This window comes from Papio anubis, chromosome 1 (assembly GCF_008728515.1).
Source record: "Papio anubis isolate 15944 chromosome 1, Panubis1.0, whole genome shotgun sequence".
Classification (NCBI taxonomy): domain Eukaryota; kingdom Metazoa; phylum Chordata; class Mammalia; order Primates; family Cercopithecidae; genus Papio; species Papio anubis.
This window is the reverse complement of record NC_044976.1, coordinates 26,620,445-26,638,091: the sequence shown is the minus strand read 5'-3', so window position 1 is coordinate 26,638,091 and position 17,647 is coordinate 26,620,445. Positions and strand designations below refer to the sequence as shown.

General features: G+C 45.3%; 1 protein-coding gene across 1 annotated transcript in view; it reads right to left on the bottom strand.

Moving 5' to 3' along the window:
• Positions 1–2,735: 2,735 nt before the first annotated feature.
• SESN2 (sestrin 2) overlaps positions 2,736–17,647 on the bottom strand; it is a 43,556-nt gene continuing 28,644 nt past the window's right edge. Inside the window, exon 10 of the mRNA XM_021938356.2 lies at positions 2,736–3,290. Coding sequence (XP_021794048.1) covers positions 3,237–3,290 — 54 coding nt within the window. The 3' untranslated portion in view covers positions 2,736–3,236. The remainder of the gene's footprint in view (positions 3,291–17,647) is intronic.

Sequence of the window (17,647 nt, the reverse complement as noted above, 5' to 3'; positions counted from 1 at the left end):
AAGTGGCAGGATCACTTGAGGCAGAGAGGTCAATGATGCCAGTGAGCTCTGATTGCACTACTGCACTCCAGCCTGGGTGACAAAGCCAGACCCTGTCTCAAAAAAGGGAACGGAAGTGAAGGGAAGGGAAGGGGAGGGGAGGGGAGGGGAGGGGAGGGGGAGAGGAGGGGAGGGGAGGGGAGTGGGGGGGATACTTGGAACAACCTGGATGAATTTCCAGAGAATCATGATGAGTGAAAAAAAGCCAATCTCAAAAGATTAAACACTGTATGATTTATTTACATAAAACTCTTGACAAAATTATAAAAATGGAGACAGAATTACCAGTGTAAAGGAGGAGATGGAAGCAGGAGGAAGGGGGGGTGGCCATTGAATGGTCAATATGAGGAATCCTGGTAGTGTTGGAAATATTCTGTGTCTTGACTGTATCAATGTGAATATCTTGGTTGTGATACTGTGTTGTATTTTTTCAAGATGTTACTATCGGGGGAAACTAGGTAAAGAGTACATAGGATCTCTTTGTTCCCTCCCTTCCTCCCTCCTTCCTCCCTTCCCCTTCCTTCCTTTCTTCCTTCTTTTTTTGAAACAAGATCTTATTCTGTCACCCAAGCTGGAGTGCAGTGGCACAATCGTGGCTCACTACAACCCCGGCCTCTTGGGCTCAAGCTATCCTCCCACCTCACCCTCCCAAGTAGCTAAGACCACAGGCGCATGCCACCACGCCTGGCTCATTTTAAAACATTTTTTTTAGATGGAGTCTCCCTATGCTGCCCAGTCTGGTCTATAACTCCTGGGCTCAAGTGATCTGCCCACCTCAGCCTCCCAAAGTTCTGGGATTACAGGCGTGAGCCACCTTGCCTGGCCTATATTATTTCTTATAGCTGCATGTGAAGCTATAATTATCTCAAAATTAAAAGTTTAATTAGAAAAAAATTCTAGGCCCCATGCTTAAAACATGCTATGTGTCCTGGAGTAAGTTGCTTTTCCTACCTGTCCTTTAGTTTTTACTTGTCTTATAGATTTATTGTGATAAATAAGAAATAAGTGATATTATGTATACAAAATGCTTAGTACACTATATATTAGCATTAGTACTGATATATTGTAAAGACTTAATAAATATTAGTATGATTACAGAAAAATTACAAAATATAGATAATCAAAATGAAGAAAATATTTTAAACAACCATAATTCCACCACTTTTAACACCTGTATCAATTTATATGTTGTTAGCTGCAAGTAAAAACAAAATGAACAACAATGAAGTACCACTTCATTGGCTTTAACAATTAAAAAAGTAATAATAATAACTGCTGGTGAGAATATAGAATAATATGAACCTTTGTACATTGCTGGTGGGAAGGCCAAATGGTTCAGCCTCTGTGGAAAACATTTGGGCAGTTCCTCCAGAAGTTAAACATAGACGGCCAGACACAGTGGCTCACACCTGTAATCCCAGCACTTTAGGAGGCTGAGGCGGGCGGATCCCTTGAGATCAGGAGTTTGACCTCATGGAACCTGGGCTGTACTAAAAAAAATACCAAAAATTAGCTGGGTGTGGTGGCATGTGCCTATAGTCCCAGCTATTCAGGAGGCTGAGGCAAGAGAATCGCTCGAACCGGTGAGGCGGAGGTTTCAGTAAGCCAACATGGCGCCACTGTACTCCAGCCTGGGTGACACAGAGAGACTCCATCTCAAAAAAAAAAAAAAAAAAGTTAAACACAGAATTACCATATAACCCTGCAATTCCATTCCTAGGCATACACCCGAAATAATTGAAAAAATGTACTCTAACAATTATTTGTACACACTTTTTCATAGCAGCACTAGTCAAAATAGCCAAAGTGTCCATCAATGGATGGCTCATACACAAATTGTAGTAAATACATACAAAAGAATATTGTTTAGACATAAAAAAGAATGAAGTGCTGATACATGCTATTATCTAAATGAACCTCAAAAAATTTTATGCTAAATGAAGGAAGACAGGCATAAGAGATCATACACTGCATAATTCTAGTTATATGAGCCATTCAGAATAGCTAAATCAGGCCGGCATGGTGGCTTACGCCTATAATCTCAGCACTTTGGGAGGCCGAGGCAGGCAGATCACTTGAGGCCAGGAGTTCAAGACCAACTTGGCCAACATGGTGAAACTCCGTCTTTACTAAAAATACACAAATTAGCTGGGCGTGGTGGCACATGCCTGTAATCTCAGCTACTCAGGAGGCTCAGGTACAAGAATCCCTTGACCCTGGGAGGCTGAGGTTGCAGTGGGCTAAGATCAGGCCACTTCACTCCAGGCTGGGCAACAGAGTGAGACTCTGTCTCCAAAAAAAAAAAAAAAAAAAAAAGATAAATCTACGGGGACAATATGCAAATTGGTGGAATAATGAAAATGTTTTGGAATTAGATAGAGGTGGTGGTTGCACAGCATCGTGACTATACTAAAGACCCCTGAATTGTTTACTTTAAAATGGTTAATTTATTTTTTAAGACAGATTCTCGCTCTGTTGCCCAGGCTGGAGTGCGGTGGTGAGATCATATAGTTCACTGCAGCTTCAAACTCCTGGGCTCAAGGGATCCTCCTGCCTCAGCCTCCCAAGTAGCTGGAACTACAGGTCCATGCCACCATGCGGGCTTTTTTTTTTTTTTTTTTGCAACAGGGGTCTTGTTTTGCTGTTCAGGTTGGTCTCAAACTCCTGGCTTCAGGTGATCCTCCCTCCTTGACCTTCTAAAGTGTTGGGATGACAGGCATGAGCCACTGCACGCGGCCAAAATGGTTAATTTTAATTAGTTGGGCTTGGTCATGTGTGCCTGTATTTCTAACTACTAGGGAGGCTGGAAGGGGAGGACTGCTTGAGCCCAGGAGTTTGAGGCTGCAATGAGCTATGATTGTGCCTGGCACTCCAGCCTGGGCAACGGAGTGAGACCCTATCATACCTCTCCCCCAAAAGCTAACTTTATTGTTATGTGGATTTTACCTCAATAATTTACTAGAAATAAAACATGTCAGAATTATTTAAGAAAAATTTATTATGTCTTATATTAAGAAGCCCCAAAATAGAGAAGCTCCAGAATTGGTTCTTTCAGTAGCTCCAAGATTTTATCAAGGACTCGAATTCTCTCTGTGTGTTTTTCCATTCTTGTCACGTTGCCATTTTTCGCTCTTCCGTGGTTAAAAGATTGTTCTCATAGTTCCAAGAACTGCCTGAGGACATGACATCCAGCTCCACTAGATTGTAATGGAACAAAGAAGGGCTACCAATTCCTGGAAGTATCTTCCTCTCTGTTTAAAATAATATCTTTATTGAGATATAATTCACATATCATATAATTCACCCATCAAATATACATCCCAAACTAATCTAGTTGTATACATTAAGTAAACGCAGCTTTTTAGGTATCAATCATACCTTAATGAAGAGGGTTAGAAAAAAATGAAAACAAAAAACAAATAAGTGGTTTGTAGTGTGTTCACAGAGCTGTGCAACGATCACCACAGTTAGTTTTAGAATATTTTTATCATCCCTCACAGAAATTTAGCACCTATTGACCAGGGGTGGTGGCTCACGCCTGTCATCCCAGCACTTTGGGAGGCCAAGACGGAGGGATCACGAGGTCAGGAGATCGAGACCATCCTGGCTAACACGGTGAAACCCCGTCTCTACTGAAAATACAAAAAATTAGCCGGGCGTGGTGGTGAGCGCCTGCAGTCCCAGCTACTCGGGAGGCTGAGGCAGGAGAATGGCGTGAACCTGGAAGGCGGAGCTTGCAGTGAGCCAAGATCGCACCACTGCACTCCAGCCTGGGCGACAGAGCGAGACTCCGTCTCAAAAAAAAAAAAAAAGAAAAAAAGAAAAGAAAAGAAATTTAGCACCTATTATCTGTCATTTTCTAGTTTTCTGCAACTCTCCTCCCCTCCACCCCAGGAAACAGCTAATCTACTTTTTGGTGGTTTATGCCTATAATCCCAGCCCTTTGGGAGGCTGAGACAAGAGGCTTGAGCCTTTTGGCTCGCTTTGGGAGTCTTGAGCCCAGGAGTTCAAGACCAGCCTGGGAAACACAGCAAAATTCTGTCTCTGCAAAACATACTATTAAAAAAAAAATTAGCCAGGAATGGTGTCCCAGATACCCAGGAAGCTGAGACAGGAGGATCACTTAAGCCTGCGAGTTTGAGGCTGCAGTGTTACGCCATGATAAGCACGCTTCAACTGGGTGACAGAATAAAATCCTCTCTAAAAAACAAAACAAAACAAACCCTCCTATTTTTCTGTCCCTATAAAGTTGCTTATTCTGGTCATTTCATATAAATGGAATCAGAAAGTATGTGGTCTTTTGTGCTGACTTCTTTTTACTTAGCGTAATGTTTTCAAGGTTCATTCATGTTGCAAAATGTATCAGGAGTTCATTTCTTTACATTGCTGAATAAGCTTCCATTATATAGACATACTACATATTTTTTGCCCATTCATGGTTAATGGATATTTGGGTTGTTTCCACTTTTTGGCCTTTTTTTTTTTTGAGACGGAGTCTCACTCTATTGCCCAGACTGGAGTGCAATGACACAGTCTCGGCTCACAGCTACCTCCTTCTCCCGGGTTCAAGAGATTCTCCTGCCTCAGCCTCCCGAGTAGCTGGGATTGCAGACGCCCGCCACCACGGCCGGCTAATTTTTTTGTATTTTTAGTAGAGAAAGGGTTTCACCATGTTGGCCAAGCTGGTCTCAAACTCCTGACCTCGGGTGATCCACCCGCCTTGCCCTCCCAAAGTGCTGGGACTATACGCCCAGCAATTTTTTTTCTTTTTTTTTTTTAAGACAGAGTTTCGCTTTGTTAACCAGTGTGGAGTGCAGTGGTGGGATCTCGGCTACTGCAGCCTCTGTGATTCAACTTCCCGGGTTCAAACGATCCTCCCTCTTCAGCCTCCTGAGTAGCTGGGACTACAAGCGTGTGCCACCACCTGGTTAATTTTTAGCAGAGATGAGGTTTCACCATGTTGGCCAGGCTGGTCTGGAGCTCCCAACCTCAGATGATCTATCTGCCTGCCTCAGCCTCCTAAGGTGCTGGGATTACAGGCGTCAGCCACCGTGCCCCGCCTCTCTTTGTTGTTGTTGTTGTTGTTGTTGTTTTTGAGACAGAGTCTCACACTGTCACCCTGGCTGATAAGCAATGGCGCAATCCTGGCTCACTGCAAGCTCCGCCTCCCAGGTTCACGCGATTCTCCTGCCTCAGCCTCCCAAGTAGCTGGGATTAAAGGCGCACACCACCACACCCGGCTAATATTTTGTATTTTTAGTAGAGACGGGGTTTCATTCTGTTGGCCAGACTGGTCTTGAACTTGTGACTTTGTGATCTGCCTGCCTCGGCCTCCCAAAGGGCTGGGATTACAGGCGTGAGCCACCGTGGCCCGGCCTCTTTGTTGTTTTTCAAACCAAGAAACTTTTCCCTCAAGCTTCCCAGCGGACTCCCTTTCCCATCTCATTGGCCAGAACTCCATCACGTGACAGCCCCTATCCCAGTCACTGGCATTACCGTGACTGACTTAGAATCAAGCCTCCAGCTTAACCTCTGGCTGTGGTCACCTTTTCTGAAAGGTGAATACCTAAACAAACTTGAGGGTTAATGAACAAAGAAGAAAGGAGAAAGAGGTAATGATACTCTGTTTCAATGTCTTTTGGGTATTTTTCTTACAGACATTTAAAAATATAAATATAATATATATTATATTTAGAGACATGGTCTTGTTATGTTGACCAGGCTGGACTCGAACATCTGGACCCAAGTGATCCTCCCACCTCAGCCTCCTGAGTAGCTGGGGCTACAGGTCTGTGCCACCATCCTGGTTCTACATATAAATCTATTTTTATTTTTTATGTATTTATTTTTGTTTTTTCTTATTTTTTTTATTTTCTTTATTATCAACCCTATTAACTGAATACGTATATTTTTAAACAAACAAAAGAAATCATACTGGGCCAGCCCAGGCAGATGACTTGAGCCAGAAGTTTGAGCCTGGGCAACATGGCGAAACCCCATCTCTACAAAAAAATACAAAAAATTAGCTGGATGTGGTGGTGCCTGCCAGCTGCTCAGGAGCTGAGGTGGGAAGATCACCTAAGCCCATGAGGTCGAGGCTGCAGTGAGCTGTGATGGTGCCACTACACTCCAACCTGGGTGACAGAGTGAGACTCTTATCTCAAAAAAAAAAAAAAGAAAGAAAGAAATTGTATAGTCCATACTGTTTTGTAACTTGATTTATCACTAAACAATATGCTGGATCTATCTTTCCATACTCATACTATTCACTGATAACATGATTTTATTATATATATATATTTTTTGAGACAGAATCTCGCTCTGTTGCCCAGGCTGGAGTGTAGTGGCGCAATCACAGGTCACTGCTGCGTGGACCACACAGGTCCAAGCAATCCTTCCGCTTTAGCTTCAGCCTCCTGAATAGTTGGAACAACATGTGTACAACACCATGCTGAGTTAATTTTTTTGTTTTTGTAGAGATGGAGTGTTATCCATGCTGGTCTCAAACTGTTGGCCTCAAGCAATCCTCCTACCTCAGCTTCCCAAGTAGCTGGGACTACACGTGTGAGCCACTACACCCTGCTAATTTCTGTATTTTTAGTAGAGACAGGGTTTCACCATGTTAGCCAGGCTGGTCTCGAACTCCTGAGCTCAAGTGATCCGCCCACCTTGACCTCCTAAAGTGCTGGGATTACAGACCTGAGCCACCGTGCCTGGCCTGCCCTCTCTTCTACTTTCACTTCGAATTCTTTCTGCCCTCTAGGGAGCTTGTTTCAGTAATTGTCACATCTTTTTCCTTCTCATTGGCTATTTTCTCCTCTCCCTTTCATGTCTTTCTAGAACCTATGTAGAGTTCCTTAGGGTGAGATTTGAGACTCTGTATCAGTCAGCATTCTTCCAGGTGCAAATGACGAAAAACCCAACCCAACCTGTCTTCCTCATAAAAGAGAATGTTTTGCTTATGGAATTGAAGAGCATAGGTGAAGATTTCAGGCATTGCTGGATCTAGAGACTCAAATATTATTTTTATTTTTATTTTATTATTTTTTGAGATGGAGTTTTGCTCTTGTTGCCTAGGCTAGAGTGCAGTGGCATGATCTTGGCTCACTGCAACTTCTGCCTCCTGAGTTCAAGCGATTCTCCTGCCTCAGCCTCCAGAGTAGCTGGGATTACAGGCACACGCCACCATGCCCAGTTAATTTTTGTATTTTTAGTAGAGATGGGGTTTTGCCATGTTGGCCAGGATGGCCTCGAGCTCCTAACATCAGGTGATCTGCCCACCTCGGCCTCCCAAAGTGCTGGGATTACAGGCGTGAGCCACCACGCCCAGCGAGACTCAAATATTATTATAAAGAATTGGGTCTGGCACGGTGGCTCATGCCTGTAATCCCAGCCCATTTTCACCAAATAATCTTGGCCCCATTTATCAACTTTCCCTGCCAGATCTGTGACCACCCTGACATGTACACATCCTATGGCCCAACACAATGGTCACACTTCTTAGAACTTGGGTCTCTGACTGTGCTTTCAGTCTGACTCACCTTCAAAGACCAGCTGAGCCACCACTTCCTCTGTGAAGCCTTCCTAATTGCCCCCACCTGGAATTGACCTCAGTCCTACCTTAACCACACCTGAATGCTCTTTATTATTATTATTATTATTATTATTGAGACAGAGACTCTCTCTGTTGCCAGGCTGGAGCGCAGTGGTGCAATCTCAGCTCACTGCAACCTCCGCCTCCCTGGTTCAAGCGATTCTCCTGCCTCAGTCTCCCAAGTAGCTGGGACTACAGGTGTGTGCCACCATGCCCAGCTAATTTTTGTATTTTTAGTAGAAATGGGGTTTCACCATGTTGGCCACGATGGTCTTGATCTCTTGACCTCGTGATTCACCGGCCTCGGGCTCCCAAAGTGCTGGGATTACAGGCATGAGCCACTGCGCCTGGCCGCTGAATGCTCTTTATTAGCACCTCTCATTGTCTCTTTGCTGGAAATTAGACTTTTACCTGCCTTTATCTCCTCTATGAGACCCCAAGCTTGTTGAAGTCAGGGACTCCATCTTACTCATCTTTCCATCTCCCTAAAAGCCTGTCACAGTGATCCTCTGCTACCTAATTAGTCCCATGACATTGGACAAAGTCCTTCACCTCTTTGAGCCTTGGTTTATTCTTTTGTAAAATATGAATGGTAGTAGTTCTTACCATAAATTTATTTTTGTGAGGACTGAGACGTACGTACACACATAATTTATTGCATATATGCCATGTGTTTCAGAGAGGTGATGTGCCTTGCAAAGGACACACACCTAGTGCTGTCAGAGCTGGGATTCAAATGTCCTTCTCTACATAGAGACTGTCCTCCTAACCTCTATTCCAAAGGGCCTCCCACGTAGGAGAGAGAGAGGCTGGCACAGTAAGCGCACAACGAATGTTGCTAAATGCTTGACTCTGTTGAATTGAATCAGTTCTGCTTTGACTGCACTTTCCTCTGGACTATGCTTTGCCCTTCTCCAGTTCATCCTGGCTGTGTCATCAGACCACGTGACACATACGCCCCTTGGGGGCCCTACTTAATTCCTGCTGACCTGGAATGTCTTCCAAACACTCCGGTAAACTGGGAGGAGTCTGTGGGCTGTAAATTCTGGATCTTGGGCAGCCCAAAGGTCTTTGTTTGCGCTGACCCAGACAACAGCTGGAACTCCAGCCCCGGGAGATGTTGCCTGGCAGGGGAGGAGGCATGGAACGTGCAAGCATTCCCATCCTCCCCCACACAGAGGAGTCCAAGGTCCAAGGCTGCAGGTCTGCTGTCTTGAACATATTGCTCACTTTTTGGTTTCCGAGGTATTTAGGTGATAAAACCAGTTGTTCTTTGTTGTGAGCCTCCTCACGTCATAACAGCCTTGTGGTAGAGATATTTGGGAAAAGGACCATGACGATTTGGATCCATCAGACTCATATTGCTGCTCCTGAAAACACGTTTTTCCCCAAAGTCTGTTTGTTTTCCATTTACTAAGCAGTTGATATGTGCCAAGTGTTGTATTGAACACATTACGTGCATTATATAATTCGGAATTTCTCAAGCTCAGGGCCATTGACTTTTTGGACTGGATAACTCTGCATTCAAAGGGACTGCCGTGTGCATTGGAGGATGTTTAGCAGCATCCCTGGCCTCTACCCACTAGATGCCAGAGGCACCCTGTAACAGCCAAAAATGTCTCCAGACTTTGCCAAATGTCCTGTGAGGACAAAGTCATCCCTAAGTAAGAACCACTGATTTAACTGAATAGACATAAGGACCTTATGAACTATTATCCCTTTTCCCAGAAGAGTAAACTGAGACTAACAGAGGTCAAGTGACTCCCCTAAAGTCATATAACAAATGGTAGACCTGGAATTTGAACTCTGGCTCCAGTGCACAGGCTTTTAATCACTAGACCAATGTCAACAAGACTCTCAAAAGACTGACAATACCAAGTGTTGGCAAAGATGCAGAGCAACTGGAACTAGAGCTGGGTGCAGCAGCTCATCTCTGTAGCCCCAGCACTTTGGGAGGTTGAGGCAGGAGGATCACTGGAGCCCAGGAGTTCTAGACCAGTCTGGGTAACATAGGGAGACTCTCATCTCTACAAAAAATAAAAAATAAAAATAGCGGGGTATGTTCACAGAAATAGCAGGTTTACTCATAATAGCCAAAATTGGAAACAACTCAAATGTCTATCAACTCATGAATGAATACATGAATTGTAATATATCCATACAATAGTATTGTGCGCAGCAGCAGAAAGGAATGAACTATGGATACACACAACAGCATGAATTAGCTTCAAAAGCTTTATGGTAACGAAGAAGACAAACACAAAAGATTACACAATGAGGCCAGGTGCGGTGGCTCAGGCCTGTAATCCCAGCACTTTGGGAGGCCAAGGTGGGCGGATCACTTGAGCTTGGGAGGTTGAGGCTGCAGTGAGCCATGATCATGCCACTGCACTCGAGCCTGGGCAGTGGAGTGAGACCCTGTCTCAAAAAATAAGAATAATAACAAATATTTGTTCATTGAAAATATTGTCATTTTTATGTCATAATTTCTCAAGAAGTGACTGAGTTATCTATGTACTTATTTCAAGTTTTGTAGGTTTTTTTTTTTTTTTTAAGACAGAGTTTTGCTCTTGTTGCCCAGGCTGGAGTGCAGTGGCACGATCTCGGCTCACCGCAACCTCCGCCTCCTGGGTTCAAGCAATTCTCCTGGCTCAGCCTCCCAAGTAGCTGGGATTACAAGCATGTGCCACCGCAGCCGACTAATTTTATATTTTTAGTAGAGACAGGATTTCTCCATGTTGGTCAGGCTGGTCTCAAACTCCCAACCTCAGGCGATCCACCCGCCTTGGCCTCCCAAAATGAGGTATAATTTTTTTGAGATGGAATCCTGCAACATTGCCCAGGCTTTTCTGGAACTCCTGGGCTCAGCTTCAGTTTTCCCACCTTGGCTTCCTTAGTAGTTGGGATTGCAGATGTAAACCACTGCACCTGATGTGTAGGTAACCGCACCTGATGTGTAGGTATAATTTTTATTAATGGTCAAACTCTCTTCAGTAAATGGGTAAATTATGATTATCATAGTTCTTTTCTTCAATAGGTTACTGTCAATTTATCTAATGACCTCTGCATTCATTAGCAAACACTCTAGAATGAAAATATTGTCTTAAGACTATTGAATTAATACATTTTGTTGCATTTATATTTGTGTTCTAAACTAAAAAGCTAATTTTTCAATGCAAAACTTTGTCATCTGCTAAATAATTAAATGGATTAAGAATAACAAGAACAGGCTGGGCGCGGTGGCTCAAGCCTGTAATCCCAGCACTTTGGGAGGCCGAGACGGGCGGATCACGAGGTCAGGAGATCAAGACCATCCTGGCTAACACGGTGAAACCCCGTCTCTACTAAAAAGAATACAAAAAACTAGCCGGGCGAGGTGGCAGGCGCCTGTAGTCCCAGCTACTCTGGAGGCTGAGGCAGGAGAATGGCGTGAACCCGGGAGGCGGAGCTTGCAGTGAGCCAAGATGCGCCACTGCACTCCAGCCTGGGCGACAGAGCAAGACTCCATCTGAAAAAAATAAAATAAAATAAAGAATAACAAGAACAAAAACAAAAACAAAACTAATTTGTAATGACAGAAAGCTGATAGTGGGTGCCTGGGGCCAGAAAGCAGGATGGGATATTCACTGCAAAGGAGCACAAGGAAATTAGATTTGGGTGGTAGTTGCATAGGCATGTGCTTTTGTCAAAACTCATGGAAATGTCTGCATTTAAATGTGTGCGTTTTGGCCGGGCTCGGTGGCTCATGCCTTTTATCCCAGCACTTTGGGAAGCTGAGGCGGGCGGATTGCCTGAGCTCAGGAGTTTGAAACCAGCCTGGGCAACATGGTATAACCCCGTCTTTACTAACAATACCAAAAATTAGCCGGGCTTGGTGGCGGTCGCCTGTCATCCCAGCTACTCGGGAGGCTGAGGCAGGAGAATCGCTTGAACTCAGGAGGCAGAGGTTGCACTGAGCCAAGATCGTGCCACTGCACTCCAGCTTGGGTGACAGAGTGAGACTGTCTCAAAAAAAGAAAAAAAAAAAAGTGTGCATTTTATTATATGCAGATTCTACTCTAAATTTGGTTTGAAAGGAAAAAATAAATTGCAGCAGGGAAATGCAGATTGGAAGAAGATATCAAAGTGAAACAGGAAAAAAAGTAAAACTCAGAGAGGCTTAGAGGGTTCTTCTTTGGTTGGTCAGTGACTTTGGCTCTGAGCTTTGTTTCCCAAAATTCTTACCCAGGAGCACTGGAGGCCCAGATGAAATGCCATCACTTCTAGGAAACTTCCCTGCTTCCCCAGCCCACAGTGTCTTCTGGGAAGAATGTTCATTCTGCATATTAACATTTAAAAATTCCTTCATAGGCAGGGTGCAGTGGGTCACACCTGTAATCCCAGCACTTTTGGAGGCCAAGGTGGGTGGATCACTTGAGATCAGGGGTTCAAGACCAGCCTGGCCAACATGGTGAAACCCTGTCTCTACTAAAAATATAAAATTAGTAGAGCATGGTGGCGCACACCTGTAATCCCAGCTACTTGGGAGGCTGAAGCTTGAGAATTGCTTGAACCCGGGACGCAGAAGCTGCAGTGAGAGGAGATCGTGCCACTGCACTCCAGCCTTGGCGACAGAACGAGACCCTGCCTCAAAAACAAACAAACAAACCTCCTCCTTAAGTGCGTGCTTTTCAGTTTATTAAATGCTTTCAACCTATTATTTCAACTGATTCTTTAAAAAAAAAAGTATGTATTTATTTTTTTAATTTACCACAACATTTCAGTCAACTCAGCTGATTCTTAACCACTGATCAGGTCAAAGATTCTCCCCAGTTTAGAGATGGGGAAACTAACATTTTCCTTCAGGGAAAGAAGTGACTTGCTTACATCTTAAAGCCACAAATTAAGACAGTGCCTGGACTAGTACCTGGGCCCGCAGTGCTCCTTCCCTTGGAAGGCAGTGAAAGGGTGGGTGGAAAGAGCACTTTCTGGAGAGTCTAGAACTCCTGCTAATTTGCTTGGGACATATCTGGGCAATGTTAATATTGCTAGACCTCAGCTTTCACAGCTAAAAACTGGTAAAATCCTCACTTTGCCTGTGTCTCATGATTGTGGTTAGGATTGCCTAGAACAGTCTTGGCTCATACATTATTTTAAAAAATATATATATAGGCCGGGTGCAGTGGCTAACGCCTGTAATCCCAGCACTTTGGGAGGCTGAGATGGGTGGATCATGAGGTCAGGAGATCGAGACCATACTGGCTAACAAGGTGAAACCCCGTCTCTACTAAAAATACAAAAAATTAGCCAGGCCTGGTGGCGGGTGCCTGTAGTCCCAGCTACTTGGGAGGCTGAGGCAGGAGAATGGCTTGAACCCGGGAGGCAGAGCTTGCAGTGAGCTGAGATAGTGCCACTGCACTCCAGCCTGGGCGACAGAGTGAGACTCCATCTCAAAAAATATATATATATGCACATATATATGTATTTCTATTTATATATGTATATGCATATTTAGATATTTAGACACGTTCTCACTCCATCACTCAGGCTGGAGTGCAGTGGTACAATCACAGCTCACTGCAGCCTCGACCTCCCAGGCTCAAGTGAGCCTCCCACCTCAGTCCCCCAAGTAGCTGGGACTACAGGTGCGTGCCTCCACACCCAGCTAATTTTTCTATGTTTTGTAGAGTCTGGGTCTCATTATGTTACCTAGGCTGGTCTTAAACCCCTGGGCTCAAGCGATCCTCCCACCTCAGCCTTCCAAAGTGCTGGGATTATGAGTGTGAGCCACCCTACTCTGCCACCAAAATATTTAATGACTCCTTGAACCTAAAATAAAAGTTGGAAAGAAGAAGAAATGTAATGAAAACAACAAACATTTATTGAGCACTTATGCTAGCATATGGTAGACACTGGGATACGACAGCGAACACGGAGACAGGCAAGAAACAATAAAGATTATGAAACGTGTTGAAGAGAGAAGAAATGGGAAGGGGCAGGGTGAGGTTGAGAAACAGGGGTCAGGTCCGAACTCTCTGATGAGACATTGTTAAAGGTGAAAACTGCAGGTTTAGAAAGAGCTTGTCTGGAGAGGAGCATTTCGGTTATGGGAATTCTATATTATCTTTTAGCTCACAACTCCCATTTCATAGATGAGGAAACTGTGGCTTTGAATCTAAGAAAATGGCATTGACTCTGTCTTCTGCTGAAAAAGAACTTAACTAAACAGGCACTTTATAATCATTTTCTCTTTCTCTTTTTAAAGCCCGGCCTATGGAATCCAACATTTTCTCATTTGATCCTGACAATAATTTTTTTTTTTTTTTGAGGCAGTCTCACTCTGTTGCCAAGGGTGGAGTGCAATGGTGCCATCTCAGCTCACTGCAACCTCCACCTCCCAAGTTCAAGCTATTCTCCCACCTCAGACTCCCAAGTAGCTGGGACTACAGGTGCCTGCCACCAAGTCCAGCTAATTTTTGTATTTTTAATAGAGACAGGGTTTCACCGTGTTGGCCAGGCTGGTCTCAAACTCCTGACCTCAAGTGATCCACCTGCCTTAGCCTTCCAAAGTGCTGGTATTACAGGCATGAGCCACTGCGCCCAGCAATAATTTTTTTTTTTTTTTTTTTTTGAGACGGAGTCTCGCTCTGTCGCCCAGGCTAGAGTACAGTGGCCGGATCTCAGCTCACTGCAAGCTCCGCCTCCTGGGTTCACGCCATTCTCCGGCCTCAGCCTCCCGAGTAGCTGGGACTACAGGCGCCCGCCACCTCGCCCGGCTACTTTTTTGTATTTCTTAGTAGAGACGGGGTTTCACCATGTTAGCCAGGATGGTCTCGATCTCCTGACCTCGTGATCCACCCGTCTCGGCCTCCCAAAGTGCTGGGATTACAGGCTTGAGCCACCGCGCCCGGCCAATTTTTTTTATGTAGATGGTAATATTCCCATTTTATAGATGAGGAAATTAAAGGAAGTTACTAAGAGTCATAAGGGTACTTGGTTTTGTTTATTTAAATTCTGCCTCATTCTAGATGGATTTGCGCTCAGATTTGAGCCTCATTTGTCTGGTTCCAAAGTCCAAGCTCTTTCCCTGACACTAGACTGATGCTGAGTGTCTGAGAGGTGGCCATTTAACAGACAACCAGGAAGGGAGAGATAGCCAGAGCAGAGGCCAGGCCCACAGCATCAGGAGGCTATTATTTCTTGAGCACTGCCACCCGGGCCCAGCACTAGCCCAAGTATCCTGGTGGATACAAGCATGTGTTCCACACCTATTTCTCCAACCCCTGCTACAGGTCAGGCCCTGTGCTAGGCTCTGGAGATAAATGCAGTAGAGAACATACCAGACAAAAATCCCTGCCTTCGTGGGGCCCCCAATCGAATGGGAGATGATGGAGCCACACGAATGATTATCATTTTAGGAAAAAAAAAAATGCCTCAGAAAACAGAAGCACTTTGTAAGGGTTAAAGAAGGAAGATGGATCCTCTGGGTGGTGTTTGGGATCCACTTTAAAAAGGAAATAATAGGCTGAGCATGGTGGCTCATACCTGTAATCCCAGCACTGTGGGAGGCCAAGGTGGGTGGATCTCTTGAGCTCAGGAGTTCAAGAGCAGCTTGGGCAACATGGTGAAACCTGGTCTCTACTAAAAAATACAAAAATTAGCAGGGGGTGGTGGTGCATGTCTGTAATCCCAGCTACTCAGGAGGATGAGGCACAAGAATCCCTTGAACCCAGGAGGCAGAGGTAGTGGTGAGCCAAGATCATGCCATTGCACTCCAGTGTGGGCAACAAGAGCAAAACTCCATCTCAAACAAAACAAAACAAAACAAAACAAAAGTCGGGCGTGATGGCTCATGCCTATAATCCCAGCACTTTGGGAGGCCGAGTTGGGCAGATCACCTGAGGTCAGAAGTTTCAAGACCAGCCTGGCCAACATGGCGAAACCCCATCTCTACTAAGAGATACAAAAATTAGCTGGGCGTGGTGGTGGGTGTCTATAATCCTGGCTACTCAGGAAGCTGAGGCAGGAGAATTGCTTGAACCTGGGACGGGGAGGTAGCTGAGATTGCTCCACTGCACTCCAGCCTGGGCAACAAAGCAAGACTCCATCTGGGAAAAAAAAAATGGAGCTAATAGTGGGCTCTACTATCTAGTGCTGCAGTGAAAATTAAATAAGATCCTGCTGCCGGGCTGGGTGTGGTGCCTCATGCCTGTAATCCCAGCACTTTGGGAGGAGAAGGCAGGAGGACTGCTTGAGCACAGGAGTTCAAGATTGGCCTGGGCAACATAGCAAGACCCACGTCTCTACAAAAAGTAAATAAAAAATTAGCCAGGCATGGTGGTTTGCACCTGTAGTCCCAGCTCCTCAGAGGCTAAGGCAAGAGGATGGCTTGAGCCCAGGAGATCGAGGCTACAGTGAGCTGTGATGGTGCCACTGAGAGAGACCCTGTCTCAAAAAAACACAAAAACAAAAACGAAAAACATGCCTGTGATGTACTTCATGGGATACTTGGCACAAAGAAGGTCCTAAATAAGCCTTACTACTTTCTTCCCTCCTTCTTCTAATAAATATAATCTATTTTGTAATAAACAGCAAAATTTCCTTTGAAGATCTCCCATTGCCCATAGGATAAAGTCCAGAATTCCTGATGTGCCCTGTGAGGTCCTGCTAGATTGGCCCTGGGGCTTTCTTCTCCAGCCTCAGCCTTTCTTATGTTCTCCCAGCTCCCTCTGCCCCCTACAAGGCTGCCTTCTCCTCCCTGCTTCAAATCTTCTCCCATGCTGTTTCCTCTGCTAGAAGTCATCTTTGCTCCATGCTCTTTTCTCCCCTCCCATCCTTGGCCGATCCTTTCTTATCCTTCAAGTCCAGGGTAGGCTGTACTCCCTCACAGCTCCCTGTGCTCTTTCTTTCCCCAGGGCTTATCACAAGAATTTGTGTGATGAGCTGGATGTGGTGGCTCACGCCTGTAATCCCAGCACTCTGGGAGGCCAAGGCAGGCGAATCACTTGAGGTCAGGATCAGCCAGGCCAAAAACCTCGCCTCTACTAAAAATACAAAAAAGCTAGCTGGACATGGTGGCATGTGTCTGTAATCCCAGGTACTTAGGAGGCTGAAGTGGGAGGATCGCTTGAACCCAGGAGGCAGAGGTTGCAGTGAGAAGAGATTGTGCCACTGCCCTCAAGCCTAGGTGACAGAGTGAGACTTCATCTCAAAAACAAACAAACAAACAAAAAAAACACCAAAGAATTTGTGTGCTGTTCATTTTTCCCACTGGGGTTGAAAGGCCCATGAGGAACACAACTGTGTCTCATTCACTGCTGTCCTGCCAGCATGAGCAGGGGCTGGGACACAGTAAAGCACTTGATAATGTCGGCATGAACAAAGAAAAGAGCTTCCTGCCGGGCACAGTGGCTCACGCCTGTAATTCCAGGACTTTGGGAGGCTGAGGTGGGTGGACCACGAGGTCAGGAGTTTGAGACCAGCCTGGCCAACATGGTGAAACCCTGTCTCTACTAAAAATGCAAAAATTAGCCGAGCGTGGTAGCACACGCCTGTAATCCCAACTACTCAGGAGGCTGAAGCAGGAGAATTGCTTGAACCTGGGAGGCGGAGGTTGCAGTGAGCCGAGATCTCGGCACTGCACTCCAGTCTGGGTGTCAGAGCGAGACTCTGTCTCAAAAAAGAAAAAAGAAAAGAGGTTCCTTCTTGAAATGTGAGTTTGGAAACTCAGAAATGGGACAGAACCCAAGGTTCCCCACCACCACTCCAAATAGAATCCAACTATGAGGTCAGAGGTGATTTGGACATGGGAGGAAGGAATTTCTGCTGCCATCACCAGCTGAAACGTGGTTTTTCTCAGGACCAGGCGCATTGCACAGAGGTAGACTTGAGAGAGGATGTTGCACTCGGGCAATACTTAACCTCCCCAGAGAGGGGAATTCACTTGTCCGAGGTCTCCAGCCATTGGAGTGAGAACCTATTCTGGCCATTACAGCTGTTGCCTCTAGCCTCAGGAAGGGAAAGTCAAGGCCGGAA